The sequence below is a fragment of the Nematolebias whitei genome, chromosome 5, assembly GCF_014905685.2.
Source record: "Nematolebias whitei isolate Nwh7 chromosome 5, NemWhi1, whole genome shotgun sequence".
NCBI classification, from domain to species: Eukaryota; Metazoa; Chordata; class Actinopteri; order Cyprinodontiformes; family Rivulidae; genus Nematolebias; species Nematolebias whitei.
In genome coordinates this window covers 48,887,688-48,903,217 of record NC_056502.1, presented here as the reverse complement: position 1 = coordinate 48,903,217, position 15,530 = coordinate 48,887,688, and the positions used below count along the sequence as shown (strand labels likewise).

The 15,530-nt window shown below is 44.1% G+C and overlaps 1 protein-coding gene across 1 annotated transcript in view; it reads left to right on the top strand.

Moving 5' to 3' along the window:
- Nucleotides 1-15,530, top strand: part of LOC119409576 (pituitary tumor-transforming gene 1 protein-interacting protein) — a 104,538-nt gene that overhangs the window by 15,327 nt on the left and 73,681 nt on the right. Inside the window, exon 6 of the mRNA XM_037676478.1 lies at nucleotides 2,334-2,380. Within this exon, the coding sequence (XP_037532406.1) occupies nucleotides 2,334-2,380 (47 nt within the window). The remainder of the gene's footprint in view (nucleotides 1-2,333; nucleotides 2,381-15,530) is intronic.

The window sequence follows — 15,530 nt, the reverse complement described above, 5'->3', positions numbered from 1 at the left end:
AGACTCAATAAAACATGAATAAAACATTCTCATAAAAGTAGAATCAACCTTAAAATAGAATCAACCTTAAAAACACAGAGCTTCTGATAAAAATACATTCTCTGGTGGACCTTCTTACAAAGTGAGTTCACATGGGGATCAAAAATCAGTTTGTCATCAATTCAGTTAGAGGGAGTAGGGTGCAGAGGTTAGAGAAGGTGAGCCTGTGATCGGAAGATCGCCGGTTCAAGCCCCGGTACAGACAACATAAAAAATGTGGGTGGGGTAGGTGAAGCACCCACACCTGCCCCCACCCTCATTCGCCCCAGTCTGGGCCCATGAGCAAGGCCCTTAACCCCCATCTGCTCCCTAAACAGGTCTCTCTTGAAAATGAGTTCTCATGGCTCAATGAGACTACCTGTATAAATAAAGGGTAAATGAAAAAAAAAAAAAAAAAAATTCAATTAGTTTATTTATATAGCGCCAAGTCACAACAAAGTTGTCTTGAGTACACTTTACAGGAACATTCATATGCATAGAAAAGCCAATTAGTAAAGTTCTCTAAGGAATCCAGCAGACAAGTAGAATCTTGGCTTCGTTGCAGTCTCCCATCCTGAGCAAGCACAGTGGAGACAGTGGAAAGAAAAACTCCCTTTTAAAAGGAAGAAACCTCCAACAGAACCAGGCTCAGGACAAGCGGCCATCTGCTTTGACCAGCTGGTTTGAGAGGACAGGAAGGAGAGACAGACAAACACAGAATGGTAGGTCCAGGTATAGGTCCAGGTGTATCTGAATGACAAAAAAAACAAACAAATGTTAAGGATAGAAAAAATAATTACAAATACAAAACAGGTTGAGCAGAGTAAGTAAAGGCAGTCATCAAGAACAGTTCCCAGATATATATATTGCTGCACCACCTGGACAGCCTCGCAGTTAATGACCACAGCAACTGAAATCAATTACCATCTCCTTTGTCTTAGAAACATTTAACTTTAAAAAGGAAGACTCACACCATTCAATGAAGTCCCTGACCACAGGCCCGGGGTCTGGGTCATCACTGCTAAGAAAGGACAGGATGACGGAGTCATTAGTAGACTTTAAGGTGTGACGTTGTGGGAACGGGCTGCAACAATTGTTTGTATATTAAATGAATAAAAGGGGCAAAAAAGTGAGTTGGGCTTTTTAATTTTCTTCACTGGAGGTGAATCCAAACAAGATTAAAAACAAAACTGGATTTTATTTGTAACTGAAGACGTTTTGCTTCTCATCTGAGGAGCTTTTTCAATCCAAAGAAACAAGGAATGAGGGATTCAAGTTATAAAGATGAGGTGTTATGTAAGCTTGCATGATGCAGATTGACCTCTCACTCCTCACAATAGAGGCTCGTTAGAGTCTTTGTTAGTCCCACCCACAGAGGGGACACTCTGGTCACATGGTTGGAATTCCTGGTAGGTGTGTAACTGGCTAGGTATCAGTCCTAAAGCTGCATTGTAGGTCTTTGAAAGTTGAAATCTGAGACCTCCTCCTCTGTCCTCTGGTTTCTGTCTCTTTACATAAACAGCTTCCTTCACTCCCCTCTCAAACCATCTGTTCTCTCGGTCCAAAATGCGGACATTCTCATCCTCACAAGAGTGTCCCTTATCCCTGATGTGTAGGTGACCCGCTGAGTCACCGGAGGTGGGCTTTTAATTCTCTTAAAAGGCCCATAAGGATTTGGAACAACCGTGGAGGGCTGGACCAAAAGTTTAAATTCATGTTTGCCAAATATGAATTTTTAAATTATAGGAAATGTGATTTTATTATCTTTAATTGTAGTCTCTGGTTGTGTGCAATAAAAATCTGAACCAGTCATTTTTGAAGTGAAAGAAATGAGGTTTCTGTGGGTCTTGAACATGTTTAGCTAATGAAGTCCTGAATTATGAAGGGCAGATATTAGATTTCTCAGAGAATTTAGATTTAAGTTTCACTTAATTTCCCTTTAATTTATAAAGCGCCACTTCACAACAAGTCATCTCAGAGCAACTTGTTGGGTTTGTGTGAAAGGAGTGTGAGCATCCTGAGCCACCTGTGGGGTGGAAGGGGACACATGTTGAGCTCAGTCGGTGTGATTGTCTCTGATCAGTAGCTCACGATAAAGCAGCAGCTGATCCACACCAGCTCTCTGTGTGGAGACGAAGTGGATTCTGTCCACACACACGGCACAGGTAGCTCAGTGGGTGTGTGAGGAAGAGAATCGATCCGAGTGGCTCCACCCAGCTCATCTCATGGTGATTTATTTATTTGAATTTATTGTCATGCTCGGTGCAACAAGTTTCCCAGCCTGTGAACAAATCTCTTTTTGTTTTGTTTTATAGGAAGGTGGAGAGAAAAGCACGGCACAATGAAATCCGCAGGAAGTATGGTGAGCAACAACGTGTAATTGTATGTCCATGCAGCCCTTTCTGCTTTCAGGAAGTGTTCCTAGATCTTTGTGATGGTCAAATCCACACTGCATCCATAAAACTGCTGCTTCCTGCTCTGTTTGGGTCAGATGGGTCCTCATTGCATTTAGAGGTTCTGTTAACATCAGTTATGTCCCAGTCCAGTTGAACCACCATGCAGCCACCACAAAGGCTTATCCCACTAACCATCATGGCAGGAGATAATCAAACTGCTGAGGATGGGCAGTGGTTGTTAAATATTTGAAGTGTAGTTAATGGTGGCAAATGGACCTGATGGTGACAGTCACAAGCAAATGAAGAAAAGAGCATCCCAAGCTCAGTTTCTGTCATCATTTATTTTAAAGAACGGTTGGGGAGTGGAAGCTTTGGTCAGACTGTTCACCTTCACATTGATCTTTGGACCGGGCTCCAAGAAAAGACAGTAGGGGTTAAATATTGAAACAAGAAGCTGACAACTTCATTTTGGTTTTGACTGAACTGTCCATGTTGGACTGGATGCTCCATTGCAGTGTTTTAAAATCCTAACTTGATTAATGTTTGATTCAACACCATGTTCTAATGCAGGAACTGTGACAGCCTCGCTCCTCTGACCCTTGTTTCCTTTATGAGATTAAATCAGCAAAACGACCTGCAGCCCTCTCACATACAGGTGCTGGTCATAAACTTAGACTATCATGAAAAAGTTGATTTGTTTCAGTAATTCCAATCAAAAAGTCAAACTTGTATATTATATTCATTCATTACACACAGACTGATATATTTCAAATTTTATTTATTTTAATGTTGATGATTATAACCAGTGGTTAATTTGAGCCAGAACCTGCCGGATCAAGATCCGGGAACTCTCTCATTTTGACCCGTTCTATTTCGGCAACTCTTTCCTGGGATCCGGCAGCTCCGCCCCTAAAAGTCCAAAGTCAATGCACATTTTTATTTTGATTATTTATTCAAAATACAACTAGAGGAGACGGTGCCCTCAGCCTGGCGGACCCAGCCTGTGGATATTCCAGCCGTGGGGGAGGATGGATCAGATAGTCACATTTACGCACAGCGATTCTGCGCGGAGTCCTTGTCTCCTCCTCTCCAAATATTGTCTGCAGTCAGTGGGGCTGTGCACTGAAACCCCCCACCCCCCTTTCCTCTTAGACCCCGAAACAGAAATGATAATTTATTCAACAGAATAAATAAATGCCCTGTGGACAGTGCACGTTACACACAGAAACATCTCCAATCTCTACACAGCGCGCACCTCAGCAGGTGTCTGAACTCCTGCTACATTTCAGACTTCTAATTCTTTCGGCTTTTCCCTCTTCAGGGGTCACCACAGCGAGTCATCCTCCTCCACCTCACTCTGTCCTCTGCATCCTCTGTCCTCATTCCAACTACCTTTGTGTCCTCTCTAACTGCATCCATATATCTCCTCTTTGGCCTTCTTCTTTGTCTTTCCTGGCAGCTGCATTTCTAACATCCTTCTACCAATATACCCACTGTCCCTCCTCTTGACATGTCCGAACCATCTCAGTCTGGCCTCTCTAACTTTATCTCCCAGTTCAACCTGGGCTGTACCTCTGATGATCTCATTCCTAATCTTATCCAGCCTTGTCACTCCTAAGGAGAACCTCAACATCTTCATTTCTGCCACTTCCAGTTCTTTCTCCTGTCTTTTGTCAGTGCCACTGTGTCCAGACCATACAATATAGCTGGTCTCACCACTGTCTTGTAAACTTTTCCTTTGCTGACACCTTTTTGTCACAAATCACCCCTGAAACTTTTCTCTATCCATTCCATCCTGCCTGGACTCTCTTTTTCACTTCTTTACCACATTCCCCATTTTCCTGGACAGTGGACCCCAAGTACTTGAAGTCCTGCACCTTTGTGACCTCTGCTCCTTGTAGCCTCACTGTTCCACCGGCCTCCCTCTCATTCACACACATGTCTGTCTTACTACGGCTGACTTTATTCCTCTTCTTTCAAGTGCATACCTCCACCTCTCCAAGTTCTCTTCCACCTGATCCCTGTTCTCACCACAGATCACAATGTCATCTGCAAACATCATAGTCCACGGGGTTTCCTGCCTGATCTCATGTATTAGTCGGTCCATCACCAGAGCAAACAAGAAGGGGCTCAGAGCCGATCCTTGATACACTCCCACCTCCACCTTGAAGCTATCTGTCACTCCTACAGCACATCTCACCACTGTCCTTCTGTCCTCATACATATCCTGTACCAGTCTAACATACTTTTCTGCCACTCCAGATTTCCTCATGCAATACCACACCTCCTCCCTCGGCACTCTGTCATATGCTTTTTCCAAATCCACAAAGACACAATGGAGTTCTTTCTGACCCTCTCTGTACTTCTCCATCAGCATTCTCAAAGCAAAGATGGCATCTGTGGTGCTCTTTCTTGGCATGAAACAATACTGCTCCTCACAGATAGTCACCTCTCGTCTAAGTCTTGCTTCCACAACTCTCTCATCTCTTCATCGTGTGGCTCATCAACTTAATTCCCCTGCAGTTGCTACAACTCTGTACATCATCCTTGTTCTTAAAAATGGGCACCAGCCCACTTCTTCTCCATTCCTCAGGCATTTTCTCACCCTCATATATGCCAATGAATATTTGAGTCAAAAACCTCACTGCCATCTCTCCAAGACATTTTCAAACCTCCACTGGTATGTCATCAGGTCATACTGCCTTCCCCTTTTTCATTCTTTTCAGAGCTTTCCGGACTTCACCCTCACTAATCTTTCCTACTTCCTGGTCCATAGTTTCTATGACCGCTACTCTTCTTTCTCTTTCATTCTCTTCATTCATTAGCTCCTCCATCTTCCATTCACACTCTCCTCACTTGTTAGAACATTACCATTCCTACCTTTAATAAGCCTAACCTGCTGCACATCCTTTCCAGCCTGATCCCTCTGTCTTGCCATTCGGTACAAGTCCTTCTCGCCCTCTTTAGTGTCCAGCTCCCATACAACTCATTGTACGCCCTCTGCTTTGCCTTAGCTACCTCCCTTTTTGCTCTACGTCCCATCTCCTTATATTCCTGTCTCCTCTCTTCAGTCCTCTCACTGTCATATTTCTTCTTGACTAATCTACATTTCAGACATAATAAATAAAAAAGCTTCCTGTAATAAATAAATAAATAATACAAAGAGAGAAATGTTTGATGTGTTATTCACATTATACATCATGTTTCAAAATAACGGCGCTAATTTGACAAAATAACAACAGCGATCAAAATGTCAACGAGACAGTCCAATTTACTTTAATAAAAAATGGATGGATTCATTGATTATCCTTAGTTTGACAACAGAGAACTGAATCCTTCAGGTGCTTTAAATGGTGCCACGAGACTGGAACAGGAGCGGAGAAGAGTTCAGCTCAACCGTGAAGTGAGGGGAGGGAGCAGGGGATTTTAGGACACCTGACAGGGTCAGAGCTGCTCATTCACACTCAACCTGCTGGTCCTCTCCAAAATAGTAATTTTATTAAGTGTTTACAAATGTAGGTAAATGTTGATGTATAAACCTGTTAAAATAGCCTACACCAGAATGCAGGAAATGGCATCTCTGTTCTTCAAAAATTTCTGTGGGAGGGCACAAGGACCGCCCCACCCCCACCCCCGCCTGCCCGCTGTTCTGGCATCAGTCAGTTTACAAATTAAGCCCTGATTATAAATGACAACTAGTGAAAACCCCAAATTCATTATCTCAGAAAATTTGATTATTGTGAAAAGGTTCAGTATTGAAGACACCTGGTACCACACTCTAATCAGCTAATTAACTCAAAACACCTGCAAAGGCCTTTAAATGGTCTCTCAGTCTAGTTCTATAGGCTACACAATCATGAGGAAGACTGCTGACTTGTCAGTTGTCCAAAAGACGACCATTGACACCTTGCACAAGGAGGACAAGACACAAAAGGTCATTGCTAAAGAGGCTGGCTGTTCACAGAGCTCTGTGTCCAAGCACATTAATAGAGAGGCAAAGGGAAGGAAAGAAAGATGGGGTAGGAAAAAGTAGGGGTGCACCGATTGCAGTTTTCTGGCCGATCACCAATTTCTAAAAAGTCTGACCTGCCGATTCCAATTTTGGCCGATACCGATTTTGTTTTATAAACGACACTATCAGGTATCCTGATGCATGCTCACTCCACTATCAGGTGTTATAAGGTCATAATGCACCTTCAATTTTCCAATATTATTTTATTGAAAAACATACCCTTGAACAATATCCTAGAAACAATACAAACTTGTTTTAACTGGCCATGAGGTAGTAGAGCTCTGAAATATAAATGAAGCTTAGACAATTGTTGTTAAAACTTAAAAAAAAAAAAAAAAGTAAAATCGGTTTCTCATGCAAGTATCGTCGGATTTCCCAAATTTAAAGAAATCAGGGCCCACCACATACCACCCCTAGAAAAAATTGTACAAGCAATAGGGGTAAACACACCCTGGAGAGGATTGTGAAACAAAACCATTTCCCTAATGTGAGGGAGATTCACAAAGAGTGGACTGCAGCTGAAGTCTGTGCTTCAAGAACCACCACACGCAGATGTATGCAAGACAAGGGGTTTCAGCTGTTGCATTCCTTGTGTCAAGCCACTCTTGAACAAGAGACAGCATCAGAAGCATCTCGCCTGGGACTACTGCTGAGTGGTCCAAAGTTATGTTCTCTGATTAAAGTAAATTTTGCATTTCCTTCGGAAATCAAGGTTCCAGAGTCTGGAGGAAGAGAGGAGAGGCACAGAATCCACGTTGCTTGAGGTCCAGTGTCAAGTTTCCACAGTCGGTGATGGTTTGGGGTGCCAGCTCATCTGCTGGTGTTGGTCCACTGTGTTTAGTGAGGTCCAAGTTCAATGCAGCCGTCTACCAGGAAGTTTTAGAGACTTCATGCTTCCTGCTGCTGACCAACTTTATGGAGATGCAGATTTCATTTTCCAACAGGACTTGGGATCTGCACACTGTGCCAAAGCTACCAGTACCTGGTTTATAGACCATGGTACCCCTGTTCCTAATTGGCCAGCAAACTCGCCTGACCTTAACCCCATAGAAAATCTATGAGGTATTGTGACGAGGAAGATGTGATACACCAGACCCAACAATTCAGAAGAGCTGAAGGCCACTATCAGAGCAACCTGGGCTCTCATAACACCCGAGCAGTGCCACAGACTGATCAACTGCATGCCACGCGGCATTGCTACAGTAATCCAGACAAAAGGAGCCCCAACTAAATACTGAGTGCTGTACACGCTCAAACTTTTCATGTTCATACTTTTTAGTTGGACAACATTTCTAAAAATCCTTTTTTATAATTGGTCTTTTTTAATACTCTAATTTTCTGAGATAGTGAATTTGGGGTTTTCATTAGTTGTCAGTTATAATCATCAACATTAAAATAAATAAACATTTGAAATATGTCAGTCTGTGTGTAATGAATGAATATAATATAAAAGTTTGACTTTTTGAATGGAATTACTGAAATAAATCAACTTTTTCAAGTTATTCTAATTTGATGACCAGCACCTGTAATCTAACAGCGGAAGTGCTTATTAATGAGTCAGCTCCAAAACAAATATCGAAGTGAACAAATGAAGCAGAAGGCTGAGCATGTGAGCACAGAACAAGAAACGGCTCATGTGTTCACGATCACTGAGTGCTTCTGAACATTATGAGCTCATGGCACCAAGGCGCTGTCTATTAACAACAAACCTACGTGACGCATTAATAACTACCAAACACACACACACACATCAGGGCTAGGTGTGCCTCACCATTCACTGAATGATTCAGAGAACTGAGATGTGATTATAAAATAATAATCAGTACATGTGAACGCATCAGTACTCCTAAACTAAATCCATAGCATGCATTCTTGTTCTAGAATTGCGCCGCTCAAGGTGGCTGCATGTTGGAGCTTCTCTATTAAATTAATTTTGAGATTTTGCTTTTGGAAACTTTGATTCTTCTTTTTCTGGATGTAAATCACATTTTTTGGATGGTTGTTTTCTCTGGTATCAGATGCTGTGCAGCTTCAAGGATTCTTACTGAAACTTTTTTAGTTTTGGACATTTGTTATGATGCGTAACCATGGCAACAAGGCGGTTTTCTACAACCAACAGCAGCTGATTAACATCTCAAAAGCTCAAATAATATCTCAACTACAGCCACAAATTACAAGTGAGTTGAAAAGATGTTCTGTGGACACATTCTCATCTACCTGCCAGCTGTGCACGAGTGCCTGATCACTGAGATCCTGGAACTAGAAGGAAACACGGCTCATGACCGCGGAAGGACAGGATCGTCCCTCTGCACCTACAGTTGGCTGTCCACAGTGACGAGGAGCTCAGCAGACTGCTGAGAGGAGTGGCCATCGCTCTGGGAGGAGTTCTGCCCAGCATTTGGGCGGTCCTACAGCCCAAGGGAACCGAGAGGCCAGCCGAGTCTGGATGGACGGATCGAACGGCATCTGCAGCCAGTTTCTTAGGATCCACTGTGGGATGGACCTTTACAAGAGATCCTTTCTGCCTACAGCCATCAGTATCTATAACATCTCTCAATGAAATGAGGATAACGAGTTACAACAACAAATAATTTCCCTTTGGGATTAATAAAGTATATTTGATTTGATTTGATTGATTCCTCACACCTTCAATAAACTAAATGTTTGGTTCACACTGCTGTTTCCATTCACTGGTGGCAGTGCTGGAGTACCTGACCGCCAAGATCCCGGAGGTGGTGGGAAATTCTGCTTGTGACAACATGAGGACTGGGATCATCCCCCGGCACCTTCAGCTGTCTGTCTGTGGTGACGAGGAACTCAGCAGACTGCGGGGGGGAGCGACCATCACTCAGGGAGGAATTCTGTCTGGGATTTGGGCAGTCCTGCTGCCCAGGAGGACCGAGGGGCCCGCCGGATCTGACAGCAAGCTGGATCCGGGTGTGCGGATCAGTATCTGTGGCCAGATTCTTCAGATTTGTTGCAGGAGCTCTTTCTTGCCCACAGCTATACCATACCATACCATACCAATTTATTTATATAGCACTTAAAACAGCAACAAGGCCAACCAAAGTGCTGTACAAAAGAACACAAACATGCACAGCGGACAGGAAAACATAAAATAGAAATACAGATACAAATAGCAGCAGAAGCTAACTAAAATGGCCAACAGAGTAGAGAACAGACCGGACCAAAACAAATCACACCATGTTAAAGGCAAGCGAATAGAAGTGGGTCTTCAAGCGAGACTTAAAGACTGAGAGTGTGGGAGCCTGCCGGACACTCAGTGGCAACTCATTCCACAGTCGTGGACCTGCAACAGAGAAAGCCCTGTCACCTCTGAGCTTACGACGGGTTTCTGGGACTGAGAGAAGCATCTGGTCTGCTGACCTCAGGGAGCGCGGTGGGACATATGGCTGCAGAAGATCAGTGAGATAGGATGGGGCGGAACTGTTCAGTGATTTAAAAACATACATGAGAATTTTGAAATGGATCCGAAGGTGAATGGGTAGCCAGTGCAGGGAGGCCAAAACTGGCGTGATGTGCTCTCTATAGCCTGTACCAGTTAAAAATCGGGCTGCAGCATTTTGGACCAGTTGTAGACGAGCAATGGAGGACTGACTGATTCCAAACAGAAGTGAATTGCAGTAATCAAGCCTAGATGTTATGAAGGCGTGGATCACTGTCTCGAGGTTCTTTTTGTTGAGTATAGGCTTCAGCTTAGACAGCCGTCTCAGCTGAAAAAAACAGGATTTGACCATCATGTTTACGTGACTGTTGAGTTTTAAGGACGGGTCCATTATCACCCCCAGATTAGTCACCTTTTGTTTCTCTAGCGGGGCTAGAGAGAATAGGTCAATGTCATAGTTCATGAGTGAGCCACTGGGATGGAACAGCATGACTTCAGACTTCTTCTCATTGAAGCTTAAGAAGTTTAAAGCCATCCAGTCCCGGATGTCAGCCAGGCAGTCAAGAAGAGGCTGAATAGAGCGTGTGCCTCTGTGCCTCAGGGGGAAGTAAATTTGGCAATCATCGGCATAGAAATGAAAGGGTATGTCGTGTTTGCGGAAGATAGCACCTAGTGGCAGCAGGTATAAAGAAAAGAGAAGGGGACCGAGGATGGACCCCTGCGGTACCCCCCACTGGAGTGCGGTCGATGCCGAACTGAAATCTTTGATATTGACACAGAAGGTTCTGTCAGAGAGGTAGGACCCAAACCATTTAAGGGCTGACCCTGTGATGCCCACCCACTGCTCCAGTCTAGAAATGAGGATATTGTGGTCGATGGTGTCAAAAGCAGATGTAAGGTCCAATAGGACAAGCAGCACAGAATCACCTGCGTCTGTGGATATGAAAATGTCATTAAAATCCTTCAGTAGAGCAGTTTCAGTGCTATGGAGAGATTTGAAGCCAGATTGGAATAACTCAAGGATAGCGTGATCCCCCAAAAACTGTTTCAACTGAGACTCCACAATTTTTTCCAGTAGTTTAGAGGTGAATGGGAGTCTGGAGACAGGCCGGAAGTTGGACATGACTGAGGGGTCAAGGTTAGGTTTTTTCAGGAGGGGCTGGACAGCAGCATGTTTAAAAGTCTTTGGCACCACACCTGAGGATAAACTGCTATTCAGAATAGTGAGGATAAAAGGACCCAGGGTAGGAAAAACTTCCTTTAGTAGTCGAGGGGGGACCACATCAAAGGGGGAACCAGATGGCTTCATGCTGCACATTACCTGCTCCAGAGAGGACAGAGAGATGGGCTCAAAGTGGTCAAACACAGCCACGCACTGAGATGGGATGGACAGATCATGAGCTGGCGGAGAAATGAGTGCCCGGGTGTTTGCCACTTTTTCTAAAAAGAAATGGAGGAAGTTCTCACACAGCTCAGTTGAGGCTTCCAGAGGTGAAGGCTCACTGAGGTGTAGAACTGAGTTCAGGGTGGAGAAAAGAACTCGGGGGTTGTGGGAGTTGGAGACAATTAAATCAGAAAATAATTTACATTTGGCAGCTTTAACGGTTTTCTGATAGTGACGCCAACTCTCCCTTAACATTTGAAAAGACACCTGGAGCCTGTCCTTCCTCCACTTTCGTTCAGCTTTGCGACACTGCCGCCTAACGGCTCGCGTGACGTCATTCAGCCAAGGCTCTGATTTAAGTTTCGTTTTTCTGGTCTTAAGGGGAGCAACACGGTCCAGAACATTTAAACAGGCAGAGTTGAACTGAGAGGTTAGCTCCTCAGTGGTAAGAGACACCGAGAGCTGTTCGATCCTCTCAGAATTAAAACCTTCATTAAAACGAGCAGCAGTGAAATGGTTAATGGAACGCGTACGTGCAGGAACGCGCGTCTTAGCAGTATGACAAGGGGGGGTGAAGTCAAACAATACAGGCATGTGATCTGAAAAAATATTGTCACCGATTTTCAAATTAGAAACAGAGACATCGCGTGTTAAAACGAGGTCCAGCGTGTGACCATGTTCCTGGGTGGGGCCGCTCACCTGCTGAGCTAAGCCAAAAGAGTCCAATAAATCCAGAAAGTCCTTCACTAAGGGCTTCTCCTGACAACACACATGCAAATTAAAGTCACCAATAAGCAAAAAGTGAGAGTATCTCTGAGTGATATCAGCCAAAAAGTCAGAGAATTCATTTATGAAGTCCTTAGAACGAGGTGGGCGGTAGATGAGCGCACAAAGGACCGGAGGAGAGTGTCCAAGTTCAAAGGCGCTCAGCTCGAAGCTGGCGCGGGACACCGGGATGGACAACTGTTTACAGGCAAAGTTTGCTTTAAAAACTGTTAATAATCCTCCCCCGCGCCGACCTGATGGCCGCGGGGCATTGCAACATACACAGTCCGGAGGAAGTAGTTCCACCAGGGCGCTGGACTCACCATCAGAAATCCAAGATTCTGTGACGAACAGAAAATCCAACTCCTCATCTTTAAAAAAGTCATTGAGGATAAACGTCTTGTTGGAAACAGACCTTGCGTTGATTAAACACATCCTGATATTGTCCGACACAGGCACAGCCGTGGAGGGAGACGCGCGCGCCAGCGGGCGCAGGTTATGAAGAACAGCTCCTCCTGGTCTGCTGGTGCGGCGCACAGGTAAACAACTCCAGGTGTTTCCATGGACTGAGCGCGCGGGCAGCTGGCCAGCAGCCGGGCCCCGGGAGCACCACGGGTCAGAGAGGAGATGATCAGATCCAGAGCGAGTCCTGTTAGAATAATCCACACTTTGCCTCAGTTTCACCAAAATCCCTGCACGCTTCCCACGACGTCTGCGACGTTTCCTCCATGGAGAAAGGCCAGGGTCACGCAGAAGGAACGCAGGAATCTCAGATAGGACCGGTGGGGGAGAGTGATGGCCGCTGTTCAAAAACTCCGCGGGAATTTCAGCAAATGTACGGAGCTCCAAAAGTGCCCGACGATCATACTGAAAATAAGACTCGGCACACTGCACAAACCATTGTAAAAATAACAAAAATAAAATACAAGCAGAGAGCGAGAGACTAGCAGCCCTACACACCGGCGCCATCTTGGATACCTCCCAAGAACAAGTAAGCTATCAGCATCTAAAACAACTGTTGAATGAAACAAGGATGATGAGCTATGACAACACTTCATTTTTCTTTGGGATTAATAAAGTATTTTTGAATTGAATTTGAATTGAATATCCACCGATCCATACATACATACGTACATACATATATACATACGTACATATATCCACCGATCCATACATACGTACGTACATATATCCACCGATACGTACATACATACGTACATACATACAGGTCCTTCTCAAAAAATTAGCATATTGTGATAAAGGTCATTATTTTCCATAATGTATTAATAAAAATGAAACTTTCATATATTTCAGATTCATTGCACACCAACTGAAATATTTCAGGTCTTTAATTGTTTTAATACTGATGATTATGGCATACAACTCATGAAAACCCAAAATGCCTGTCCCAATAAATTAGCATATCATGAAAAGGTTCTCTAAACAAGCTATTAACCTAACCATCTGAATCAACGATGTAACTCTAAACACCTCCAAAAGATTCCTGAGGCTTTTAAAAACTCCCAGCCTTGTTCATTACTCAAAACCGCAATCATGGGTAAGACTGCCGACCTGACTGCTGTCCAGAAGGCCATCATTGACACCCTCAAGCAAGAGGCTAAGACACAGAAAGAAATTGCTGAACGAATAGGCTGTTCCCAGAGTGCTATATCAAGGCACCTCAGTGGGAAGTCTGTGGGAAGGGAAAAGTGGCAGAAAATGCTGCACAACAAGAAGAGGTGACCGGACCCTGAGGAGGATTGTGGAGAAGGGCCGATTCCAGACCTTGGGGGACCTGCGGAAGCAGTGGACTGAGTCTGGAGTACAAACATCCAGAGCCACCGTGCACAGGCGTGTGCAGGAAATGGGCTACAGGTGCTGCATTCCCCAGGTCAAGCCACTTTTGAACCAGAAACAGCAGCAGAAACGCCTGACCTGGGCTACAGAGAAGCAGCACTGGGCTGTTGCTCAGTGGTCCAAAGTACTTTTTTCGGATGAAAGCAAATTTTGCATGTCATTCGGAAATCAAGGTGCCAGAGTCTGGAGGAAGACTGGGGAGAAGGAAATGCCAAAATGCCAGAAGTCCAGTGTGAAGCACCCACAGTCAGTGATGGTCTGGGGTGCCATGTCAGCTGCTGGTGTTGGTCCACTGTGTTTTATCAAGGACAGGGTCAATGCAGCTAGCTATCAGGAGATTTTGGAGCACTTCATGCTTCCATATCCTGATGCATGCTCAATAATCCAGGTAGAAAAATCCAAAAAAGTTCAATCTGGTCCTCTGGACATTCAAAAAAAAACTAAACAAAGCAAAAAAATCTAGAAACGTTTCGTCTCTCATCCAAGAGACTTCCTCAGTCTGAGGTGCTGTTTTCAGCTCAGTCTCTTAAATAGCACCTTCTCAGGGTGGATCAACCAGTTTTGCTGCTGACAACCAAAACCAACTGATCACATGCTCAAGAAGGACCATCAGCCTAACAATGAGTCATTAGCACACTGATGGCTGTTTACTACTCACAGAGGGCTGAGTGACACTAGCAATCACAGCATTGTAAGAGGGGGACAGTTGAACCCGGAGGCCTCCACCCCTGTTTAATGATGGACGATTTCTTTTCACAAAGATGGCCTCCTTTACTCCTCTCTCAAACCATCGTTCTTCTCTGTCCAGGATGTGCACATCTTCATCCCTGAAAGAGTGACCACTGGCCTGGAGATGAGTGTAGACCGCAGAATCCTGGCCTGATGATGTTGATCTTCTGTGCTGGGCCATCCTTTTGGCCAGTGGCTGTTTAGTTTCCTCGATGTAAGACTGATCACAGCCCTCCTGACACTGAACAGCATACACAACATTACTCTGTTTGTGCCAGGGGACTGGATCTTTGGGATGAACCAGTCTTTGCCGTAATGTATTTTGGGGTTTAAAAGCCACTGGGACGTTATGTTTAGAAAATAAACGTCTCAGTTTCTATGATACCCCCTCAACATACGGAATGACCACTCTATATGAAAGTTTCATTTTTATCATTACATTATGGAAAATAATGATTTTTATCACAATATGCTATTTTTTTGAGAAGGACCTGTACATACGTACGTACGTACATATATCCACCGATACATACATACATGCATACATCAACCCACCCATGCATCCAACCATCTATCCACCCACCCATCCATACATACATACATACATACGTACATACATGCGTACATACGTACATACATACATGCGTACATACATACATACGTACATACATACATACATACGTACATACGTACATACATACATGCGTACATGCGTACATACATACGTACATACATACATACATACATGCGTACATACATACGTACATACATACATACGTACATACATACGTACATACATGCGTACATACATACATACATGCGTACATACATACGTACATACGTACATATGTACGTACATACGTACATACATGCGTACATACATACATACATGCGTACATGCGTACATATATCCACGGATCCATACATACATACAGACATATATACATACATACGTACATACAT